Source organism: Habropoda laboriosa, unplaced genomic scaffold (genome assembly GCF_001263275.1).
Source record: "Habropoda laboriosa isolate 0110345459 unplaced genomic scaffold, ASM126327v1 scaffold84, whole genome shotgun sequence".
Classification (NCBI taxonomy): Eukaryota; Metazoa; Arthropoda; class Insecta; order Hymenoptera; family Apidae; genus Habropoda; species Habropoda laboriosa.
This window is the reverse complement of record NW_017100202.1, coordinates 1,847,299-1,859,229: the sequence shown is the minus strand read 5'-3', so window position 1 is coordinate 1,859,229 and position 11,931 is coordinate 1,847,299. Positions and strand designations below refer to the sequence as shown.

At 39.2% G+C, this 11,931-nt stretch overlaps 1 protein-coding gene across 1 annotated transcript in view; it reads right to left on the bottom strand.

The window, feature by feature from the left end:
* Positions 1–3,665: 3,665 nt before the first annotated feature.
* LOC108570435 overlaps positions 3,666–11,931 on the bottom strand; it is a 97,721-nt gene continuing 89,455 nt past the window's right edge. The window contains exons 4-5 of the mRNA XM_017932295.1: positions 5,532–5,767; positions 3,666–3,831 (exon numbers count right to left, since the gene is read on the bottom strand). Of these exons, the coding sequence (XP_017787784.1) occupies positions 3,714–3,831; positions 5,532–5,767 (354 nt within the window). The 3' untranslated portion in view covers positions 3,666–3,713. The remainder of the gene's footprint in view (positions 3,832–5,531; positions 5,768–11,931) is intronic.

The window sequence follows — 11,931 nt, the reverse complement described above, 5'->3', positions numbered from 1 at the left end:
CCAGGAATTCTCGAGGACTTTAGCACCGAACGAGTGTATTCGCGCGAATTTCGAAAACTTTCTTGAATTTTCGTAGTTTTCGCTCGAATTTCGGGATTTTTTCAATTTCTTCGATGAAAACGCATTGCTGGTGGTGTCTGCCATTGATTTATTCAATTTCGCAACGTAAAATTGTTTAAACAATGGGTTTATTGCAAAAACAAATGGATTTGGAGTGTAAGGTAGCAATAAATAGACTGTAAAATGCTGTAAAACAATACTGGTATATTGTAACCTTTTGTAACACACATTTTAAACAATAATTTCACAATAAATAACTGATTTGTTCATAAATAATTGCATTTCTTCAGTTTTCCTGATGTTCAAGTCCTTTCCTTGATATCTAGAGTGCCCTGGAAGGTCCATCTGTAATTCGCAAACACAATGAACATTAATTTTTCTAATTTTTAATAAAAGTTATAAACAATTTCTGACTAATACATCGAATGCAATGGTTAATTCAAAGCAAAATTAATATATTCGGCTGTTTTACTAAGCTGAAACGTGCGATAATATTATTTAAGGCTTACAATAATTATAAACAATCGTGTAAATTGTTGTTTAACAAGAAATACTAATTATTCTATAGTCAAAGTACTTGAAAGTGAAACAGAAACTTTATTTTACTGTCTACATCATTGATAATGTTGAAGCAATGAAAAATTTGTCACAATTATCAAGTTTAATCTGCTTACTACACGCAGTTATGTTCTAATTAACAATAACTATTGCCAAAAGCGAAAAATTCAAAGAATTTCTATTTTAAAAATCAACTAACCCGATAATACTTCATTCCTGACGATACTCTCGATGACACTGTCTCCGTTTTGGGCAGAACAATCTCTCTGGTCTCTCTCAGAACCTCCAAATTGAACTCTTCCAATAAAAAGCTCCGTGATTTCTGACGTTTCGCCCGTTCAAGTACCATTCGATTTAAAGTATGGATCCTGCGGCAATGTTTCCAAGCCCCGATAACAGTCACTTGGAATAATTGTTGCTAAGTGTTAAGCACTCGGGTACTAATTTCCGCGTACTTCGAGTATTGCACTAGGTGCCGTCTGAAGACTGAATGTATTGCGTTCAGTAAAGTATGGATCCTGCGGCAATGTTTCCAAGCCCCGATAACAGTCACTTGGAATAATTGTTGCTAAGTGTTAAGCACTCGGGTACTAATTTCCGCGTGCTTCGAGTATTGCACTAGGTGCTGTCTGAAGACTGAATGTATTGCGTTCAAAGTCTGACTGAATCCTTAAGATTCCTAATGTAACTGATGGTCGGAGCGCGTCACGTCCTTGGAGCGGGGGTGACGAAGCTGGTCCTTGTTGGATGGAAATTTGATAACAAGGGGGGAAAACCCGGCCAGGTCAACTCTGACTTTCCGACTCGTCCGGAAGGTCAGGTACCGAGAGGCCTCGGTACTTACATCGGTTCCGAAGACCCTTTGAGGGTGACTTTATGATACCTTGCCTTACCGACTGAACAATAGCCTATTCTTTAATATTTGAGAAATTCTAGGTGCCGCATGTTGGCTGCAGACCGGTCTGCTAAATTAAAAATAACGGTTTGCTGAACTAGAAATCACGTATCATAAAATCGTCCCCTTGCTGTCCTAACACTAAGGCACTCCTTACTAGACTCTAAAATTAAGAAAATTCCAATCAATTTTATGCTTACTTTAACGAGTATCCTCCTAAGTAAGTTCTATATGAAACATTTTTCAAATGACGAGTAGTTTGAAAGATAATTGCGCGGATTGATTAAAATTGGACACTCTGTATGTACATTTCTTGGAGTTGTTCTCTCTTTACTTTGTTCTGGACAAGAAATTATCGATCACTGCTAAATTCTTCCGCCTCCGCTGTCTGATAAAGGTCCATACTGTATTCTTCAATTCTAAAAGTTCACAAAATCGTAAATAGCGAGTTAAACGTAAATTAAGAGAATTAATGAAATCACCTACCGTTGTATCCTTCCTAAGTAAAAAACTTCGCAAGATTCATAAAATATACGTAATGCAATCCCACTTAAATTACCATTTACAAAGAGAGAGATTAACAAGCGTAAAATAATGGATCGACAAAAGAAAGATCACAAAGAACTGAAATTATTTCCGCCTCGTTAATTCAAATGGCGAAAAAATGAAACGATCAATTGTTCCATCAGCTTCACCTTAACTTCGGCCATTTAACAACTGAAATCGACGAGCGATGGTAAAATTACGCGGATGTGAAATAACTCGAACGATCTCGTTCCAGCATCCCATTGACGGAGGAAAACGAGGAGTATTAAAGCACGTTAAAATGTAACTTGGATTTTATTGTATAACGCTAAATGATGTGATGTACAAAACGCCGTTCCCGACGTCGAGATTTTCCACTCGGACAAACTTGTAAAAACACGGAAATTCTCGTGGAATTCCGCTCGTCGCGTACATATTAAACGTTGATCGTTAATTACACGACACGCGGCGTGTAACTTTCGACGATCGATTCACGCGCGTATCTCTTTTCTTGCAATTCTGATATTAATTAGAGAAAAATGGTATAAATGGTTACGTTACTCGGTTAAATCGGTCGTTAATTCACACGTTAACTGTAAAAGTCTTTTGATTTCTCCCCGTGTCTCCTTAACGCTTGCAACGAGCTTTTGGTAATGAAATCAGAAGAAAGAAGAAAAAAACAAGTGCACAATACTGTCGCGGAAAATTAGAAATTCTACGGTATCGACGAATTTCTTCGTTCTCACTAACAAATCCCTCGATTCGCAGAATCTCAATCATCCTCGACTGCGTATCGTTGGTTTAACCATCGTTCGTATCTACTGGAACCACTATCAACCGTACAACCACAATCTCTCACCCGTTCTACTACAAAACAGAGAAACGCAAGCTCCAGCTTATCTATTAACTCCAAAACACAGGCATTTTTGCATTAACGATGCACGGCTAACTTATCGCCGCTAATTAACGTCGAAATTAAATCCTACGAGTCCTTACTTCCTAATTCTTACGCGTAAAAAGAAAAAGCAAGTGTCCTTACCTACGAATAAAAGAAGAAGAAGAAAGAAACACGGAGACAAGGTGAAAGAATATAAAATCGCACGTTAACAAAGCACACCGTTCGACCCAACTTTTCGTCACTATCTATCCACCAACCGGAAACCATCGTTCGCATTATCTCTACTTCCTCTAAATCCTTAGAAACGAGTAGAACACACGTAGATTCCACATTAGCAAAAATAGAATATGTACCGTCGGAGGAGCGTGCAGTTTGAGATAAAAGTCTAACAAGTACAGAGGCTTCTGTTTCACGGATAAAAACAACAACCGTGTGAAACTCGCCTGATCGTTGCGTGCATCTCGTCCTGACGTGATTACTTCACTCGCAGGATCAACCATCGATCCATCAGACATATATATATTCGAAACGCTCTTGCACACACATACACACACGTACACGCGTAAAACTACACATACACACACATAGGCGAAGTCACTTTTCTATTTTGTTCGGGCGTCTCGCGACGTGAGGAAAAACGGAAGGAAATCGATGGGGCAATAGCCGGCAGGATGACTACGGTAGGTAAGTAAGTCGATGTGTATCGTGAATCGAATCGCGTGGGGCTCGATGACTTTCGTATCCGTTTTTCGTCTTCCCTGTTGGTCGATCGATCGATCACTGCACCTCGCAGACAAAGAACGTCTCGAAGCTACACGGGCTGTCGTTCCACTTTAACCCCTTGCCGTCCCTATTCCACAGCTCGAGGCAGTGCTCCTCCTCACCGTTCTCGTATCTGCAACGAAAACGCACGAGTTATGGTGTTTCCCTTTGTGCGGAAATTTCCTCCGGCTAGGGTGATCCTTATCGCGTGGGAGAGAAACGTTTCGGTTATTTCGGAAACGGTGTAAAGTAGTTTGTTTTACTTTTCAAACGATGTATCGCAGTCGCGAGGAAAACGGGGGAAATTGTTTTGGATGGTGCATGTGGTTTGGTGGAAATTTGAGGAATGCGAGCTTTTTACTGGGAACGTTTGTGTTCTTTCTTTTTTGTTTTTTTTTGGAGTGTTAGTTGTATTTTGGGAAAGATGTTAGTGAGATGTGAGAGTTTGGGAGGTTGAAGGAAGGTAGGCTTTGTGCAATTTCATTGGAAAAAGATGACGCACGTATTAACATTCTGTCGTGTTTTATTTGTGAAGGAGAATTGTGCGGTGGTATCTTGATTAATGCTCCATCTAGACGACTTTAAAAAATGGTACCTTAATGTACAGCATGGACTTAAATTTGATTACATAAATTGTACATAAGTTAACCCTCTATCAAGTCACATACTAATATATCGATATTTTATTAAATAATTGAACTTCCTTCCACAGAATGGCACAAACGTCTTGTTGTACAATGTCTCCTTATTAACCAGTAACTTTCTTGATAACCGTTCTTACTTCAAAGTTACAATATGTATTCGTTATGATAAAATTGTCGAAACTGCTGAATTCACTGTTATTCTGTATTTATAGGTCGATATTTGCTAATTTTATGTTACATAAATTCTTTTACAGTCAAAAAAAATATTCGGCCCATAGAGGGTTAACTATAATTTTCTCTGTATAGCTATTAACGTTCAAATTTAATTATTAGTTAAATCACAGATATTAAAAATTGCACTGCTATTTGCATAATCACACTAAGAGTATAATTCATTCGAACTGGAATTATAATGGGAAGAGTGGTACCTTTATGTACAACGCGGACTTCAATTTTATAGTAAATCTGTTACATAAATTATATATAAATTATAAATTATAACACCTTCAGTATAGATATTAACGTTCAAATTTAATTATTCGTTAAATCACAGATACTAAAAATTGCATTGCAATTTGCATAATCACACTAAGAACATAATTCATTCGAACTGGAATAATAATGGGAAGAGAAGGCGTAAAGTGAATTAATAAATGCAAGACAATGTAATAACAACGTTAAGACACCATTTGGAATCACGTCAAATGGCTCTAAAATTGATACACCATTTTCAAATATTTTTTATCAGAACGAAGCACGATAAATCTAGCAACACACACGTTCAAAAATTGACACAAGTATAAAATGTGACCAGAAGTTGTGTAACGCTGCTATTGATTTTTTTCTATACTGCTTCTGTGTTTTGCGACACACGTGTAGTCTTTAGATTTGTCACGATTCGTTCCAATAAAAAAATATGTAACTGCTTTAACCCTTTCAGGACGATCGACTCGTGTATGCGTTCACTATAGCCAATAAACTCACGTTTCTCCAACTAATAAATACGAACTCACGTAAGTACGTGTATTTAAGGAAAGTGTAATTTTCAGACGACTCTGTTTTACAAAAAAAAATTGAAGTACAGGCCTGAAATAATGAGCATTTAACCAGTATTACAGCAAAGGGTTAAAGATCGCACATCCTAGTATTGTAGTTACACAGGACACCCTGTATATTGTACGACACGTACCTGAAATTATTCGGCTCGCCGACGTTCCAATTTTCGAACGTGATGGGCCTGCCGTTTGCCATCCAGAAGAAAGTGCCCTCCTCCGCCTGATCTGTGCCAGAGGTCCAAAAGTGCTCGTGTCCAAGGCCGAAGTCCTTAATATGCTTCTCGAGCCTGTCGTTCTCCTCCTGCGACGCTATACTCGCCAGATGCATCCCGTGATACCGGCAATACTGAGACGCCCTGTACCAGTTCGCCTGCGAGCAAAATGCCGGAAAGAATGAAACCTCGCTAAGGGAGCATTAAACCTGAATCTCACCAATCCACCCTCTCTCTCTCTCTCTACTTCTTCGCCCTTTTTCCCCCAGTTTTTCTTCTTTAATCGCGCTTCTTACTGCTCTATCGCTTCCGCCGCGAAAAGAATAAACGACGGACCCAGCTTCGTCTATAAATATACATGCAGGCTGTTGCACTTGTTTGCCCCTCAGAGTGTTCACCGGTTGTTTATTAATAAAACATGAAGCACCGGCTATTCTCTAATGTATATTCTAATCGTTCGAGGGGGGAAGGTTAACCGAGAGTCTAGCTACCGAAGGGTACCGTACTTACGGTAACACGTTGAAAATTTCACGGGACCGGATGAAAAATGGATAAAATCGGTCGATCGCTCGGGGATGAAATTAGGCGAACGTTGAACGAGATCCCCGAAACGCGTTATATTTGCAGCAATTTGAATAGCAACTAAGCGTGTTATTGCGCCGCGAGATTTCACGGAAATTAACGTAATCGAAGGGAACACGTGTCTGGATATTCCGAATAATTGCTAGCTACATCGTGTAGTTTCTGTACGCCTCGATTGTCTCCGCGGTTCGATTTGCTTCGAAAGGTAGAATTGTCATTTTTCATCTCGTGACACGCCTGCTGAGAAAGTTTGACAGAAGAAAACGATCGAATTTGAATGAAAAAATTGAATTCGCCGCCTACTTTGTGGAACGATTTTTTGGAAGATAACAGGATATCGAATTGTTGGACGGAATTGGTAACCACTTTAAAATATTCGATATAACTCGATATTTCGTTTTATCACACGTCCACCGCGTTGCGTTTGTATAATTCAATTAATCGACGTGGTAACGTACTCGTGATAGTAGTAATACGTTTCGAAACGGTATATGAAACCGCATCAATGATCTGGATATTTTCCCCACTTCTCTGGAAACAGACACTTAATTAAGTCATTGTTTAGCTTTACAAACGATTACTGTTACAACGCTGTTGCTCAAAATAAACAATTATGATAATTTGATGCAGGAATTAAATGTCCGGTTTACTTTAACGCGTGGAAACCTCTTCAACACTCTAATTTATCGATAACCGTGTACAATCTTATTTGATTTCTTTATTAACAGTTTGTTAGCGAGAACATGAAGAAAAGAAAGACATTTGAAAAATACTACATTTTGGTTGTATAGATTCAGTGGAACCTAATAACGCGCTAAATTTAAACAGCATAGAAACGTTTCACCAACAACAAACTGAAAATTTTCTTTAAAAACTACCCACATATATTTCTATTCCTGATGAAAAGAATTTTCCCATTCAAACTGAAAATTTTCTGTGGCGACCGCCACTGGGGGGCCACGCACTTGGGCCTGGTGACTCTTGGCCCTCGAGGCGAAGAATCGAGAGACGTTTTTCCAAACATCTCCGAGTTTCTTCGTCCTCGAAGACAAGAGTATTGCGCCCCCACTTCCTGGGACTTTCCCAGGGAAAAGGGAGCCCCGAAAAAGGCGCGATGCCTTTTGTCGTAGAGCTTCTCTGCACGCACATCACATAGTACATTTGAAATTAGTTAAGCATTACGTTTAAATAAATATATTTTCGTTACCCACTTGGCGAGTAATCATTTGCACCACGTCACTTCCAAATTTCTGTAGAAACTATCCATAAATATTTCTGTTCCTGATAAAAATAATACTCCTATCCAAACTGAAAATTTTCCTTAAAACCTACCCATAAATATTTCTGTTCCTGATAAAAAGAATTTTCCGATTGAAACCAGTCGTCACAGAAATAAGGTACTTTTTATTAAACCCTTTTTACAGCCACGAACAGAAACAACGAAACATCCGCGCAAGGTGAAGGGAGGAAAATCCTTTTTTCTCGGATCTGGAAATATTCCTCGCAATGTTGGCGTGTCGCACGAGGCCGTCAATATTTTCCGGAGCATGCCAAAGACACGTCGTCGTGTCATAAATTCGCGAGCTGCGCCACGGCCCGGCCGAATGCGATTTTCGTGTCGATGCGGAGGAATGTTTTCCCGAGGTTGCCGGACCCGAGAGCCGCTCGAACACGTTTCACCTCCGTACACGAAGGGAAACAGAAAAAGGAGGAGAACGGAGGACACGAAAAATCGCGTGTAACCCGGCGAGAATGCAAATAAAGCGCGATAAATAAAGCGTCGCTACGATTTCACCGATGTCGGTCAAAATCCCTTCTTCCTGCCCCAACGATGGAACTATTGCGCTTCTTTCAGCTCGTGTACGATGTTGAATCTCTTCGATATTCTATTCTGCTCTCTTATATTTTCTGTTTTCTTTTTTTTCAAGATAGATATACTTCAATTTTATTCTTTTCCACGTAAACTATTTATAATGAATTTTAGTTGCTTCAGTTTTGAAAGGAAACTTACAAACGGTGTAAATTTTGGCGGATAGAATATTTTAGTCTCCTCTCACATTTTCTTTCGCTCTGTTTGAAATAAAAATTTCATTTCTATTTGTCTACGCTTTACTTTACAGGAAATTTTTGCCGCTTTACGACATATCTCCGAGACTTTAGTATTTCACGCTGAAAGGAACGAAAAAGTAGCTAGTTTTCTTTTCACTACGTTCCCCGCTAACATGCTTGGCTTCGTTCTTTTCCCCGGACAGAAATTTGAGAAAGTAATTTGCACCTCTTTCAATCTCCCACAAAATTGTATCTCATTTCTGTTTCAACTGAATCATCGATTGATTCCGTGTTAAAAGAACGAAATATTCGAGAGAATTCGAAGGAAACCTCGCCATGCTTCCCTCCCATAATTCACACTTTTATCGTTTCCTCGGGGAAAATGATGACTGCAGTGGGTTCCAAATAATCGAACATCTCCTTAATTCATGTTTTAATGCTGTAATCGAATTTACTCGGGAATTACCGTCCCGAAGTCTAACTCGATGAAAATACCGGTTCTTTGTTGGAGGAAAGCGCAGCTCAGACACTCGTTCTGTCCAGCAAATTACCCATGGCAGTCGATGAACGTGAAAAGAATTATTCGCGTATACCGAGCCGGCGAGTTTTTTCCCGTAATTACCCTTTTACTTTGTCCGCGGTAAAAAGAAGGAACGCGCATTTAAGTCCATTTGAATGTTCGATCTTGCATCCTCCAACTCATTTTCCCTCCTCTTCCTTTTCCACTCCCTGGCCAATTCTGACGTTGCTTTTGCATTTCGCGGACAGAATTTAATGTCCGTTCTAACCGCGTTTGCCAACTGAATACAGTAACGAAAAATAAACGAGTAATATCTAAACAAATTAATTAATTCCTACATAAATAAATTAACTCCTTTGATACCCGCCTTTTCTATAGCAAACTTTCATATTCATTTTTTATAATAACATTGTTAACTTTAAAATTAATTTTTCGTAATAATATTACTAACTTTAAAATTAATTTTTCATAATGATATTAGTAACTTTGATAGTAATTTTTCGTAATAATATTATTAAAATGTAATCCATTCTATTTCGAAGAGTATAATTACTAGAGAATCGTGAAGGAGGAAATAGATCAGAAATTCTTCAAATACCTCCAACTATCACCAAACACAAAAGAAACGTAGAAAATTCGCATAATTATTCCGCAAATATATCGCACTGTTAATCAAATTTATTTTACGGCCCGTTCAATTTTTCCCACTCTATCGTTTCTCATTCGTCACCTAGACATCCTTCTTTACGAGCTTTATATATCGTCTAGGTGGGAAAAAACGGCGAGACGCTTCAGCGTGAAAGTACGAGCTCAAAAATGCAAGCTTAAAGCCGCATAAATTTTCCGGGGCGCTCCATTACGGCTGGTAAATGACCACGCAACAAGCATTCCCGTATTTTACGCGCGATAGGGTAAGCGTAAAGAAACGCGAGCCCCCGTGGCATTTGCATATTTCGCGGCGCGCCGCCATTGAAATATTTCTAATATTACGCGTATCATGTTCTCGTCCAGCGAAATGACTGCGTGTGTCGCGCTCTGAAAGAGAACCGCGGGTTTGTTAAACTGATTCCGCGTTGATTCATGGAGATGAATGGAAAAAACTGGCGAATCGTTGGTTTGTAAAGCTAGACGGCGGTGTTCAAAGAGGAAAAACACGGTTTTTTTTTGCTTTTTTTTGGAAATATATGGATACAGATTCGATGCTCGACAAAATGCCCTGCACTCCTGTTTAAATGGAGAACAAATAATTAATTGAATCGGTGAAACGAGAAATAATATGGGTCAATCTTTTTTTATAAATTAAATTATGAAAAATATTGAAAGAATAAATTGAAATATTTAATTTAATTTTTTTTTGAAGTTGGTCAAAATCAAAATTCAAGTCTTCTGAATTTTCCAATTTTCCCCTAATATGCAAACAATTTTTCAATATTTCTCTACGAATCAGAAATACTCCGTATAAAACGATACAACCCCAAAAGCAAACTTTGTATTAACATGAATAAATTCAATAATTTAAAACATCCCAAAATTTGTGTGCAGAAAGGAAGCTAAACAGTTGACAATATTTTTTTCTCCAAAAAAATTCACGTGTCATCGTTAAAACTGAATATGCTAAATCTAGTTCACTACAAACAATTCATCGCAAATTGTTCCTTGTTCTATTCCCACTGGACCTCAAAAAATAATTAAAATCCCTCTTGAACGCGTTAAACAATTCCTCCCTATCTTTCCACAAAAACATGTAAATATTCATTCGAAAAAATTCCCCGATAACTCTTCTAAATCCCGAAACACCGTTACCAAACGTACACACCTTGTCAAAAATCAAACATTCCAAATCCTCTAAACTCCCATTCGATATTTCTCCAATCTTAAGCCCAAACGCCCCAACAGTCGGACATCCCGTACAACACGAACCAGCAGTAAAATAAACACTGAAAGCGTATCCGAATAACGGTCTGACCAGAGATTTTATCGGAGCACCGGAGTTATGAAGCGGTTGTTTGCTCATGAAACAAAAGGTAGCCAGAAGGACGTACGTCTCCGTTGATCCGATTACAGGGACGCCGCTCCCCGGCGGCGCGACGTTGCGAAACACCGGCATTTATCGCCAGGAGGAACGGTTTTGCGTCACTTCCACCCACCTTTTGCAGAGAGATCGTTGCAAGGCCGCAGACCGGACACGTGGTCGTTGCAAAATCCGTCTTAATAATGCGGTTCCGTTGCGTGCGAGTCGAGGAAAGTGGGTGACTCGACGCATGGGGCAACCAACAGCTATACAGGGTGTAACGAAAATAGCTAACCAATCTACAGTATCGTATTCTGTTCTTCTTGAACCGTTTCGCTACAACACACGACTATATTCGCTCGCTACGAAACGATCTCTGTTATACTACCGGCGATTATGGTCGCCCGCTGCGAAACAGCCATTGCATACTACGAGCAACTAAGTTTCCCAACGCGTATAGCGTTTATATTTTAAGACAGCAGGTATTCGATGGAAATTTTGCGAAATCATTTTCAGCAATTTTTCTAAGTTTCAAACATTCTTACAATACTTCGTTACGAGTGAAAAAACTTATACTAGCAGTTTCTTTAAGATTTAGCCCCTTAACATATGATTTCCTTTCTGACTGCGCATCTAAGCGTCAGCCATTTTCTGTTTTAGTACTGCATCAGGTAAGAAAAACTAATCTGTCACAGATTAACTACATTTAGCAATTCTCAGTCCTACGAATTTCAACGAAAATTAGGATTACTATTCGTTTCTCTTACCGATACAACTATTTTCCTCACATCTTCTCCAGAATCTGTGCCACGAGTCTGACGTGTTGCCATATGTTAAGGGGTTAAGCAAGTCGTAAGTAGAGAAATTTAATATCTCGGAAAAGCAGAGTTTCCGGAACTGTCTTTATACGACTTTTCTTCATCTCTAAGAAGAACCGAATACGATATTAAAGTTTGCTCGTCTATTTTCCCGTTTCACCCTGTACAACGAAGAGAGAGAGAGAGAGAGTTGCTCGATCGGTCGATCCATCTGACAACCGGTGCATCACCATTTTCGACGACGGAACGATTTGGAAATGCCTGTCTGTTACGTGACACATCTGGCGTTTTACTTTCGAGAGAATTCGCGGTCGCGAGGCTGCGAGATTCTAGAGGGTCTAG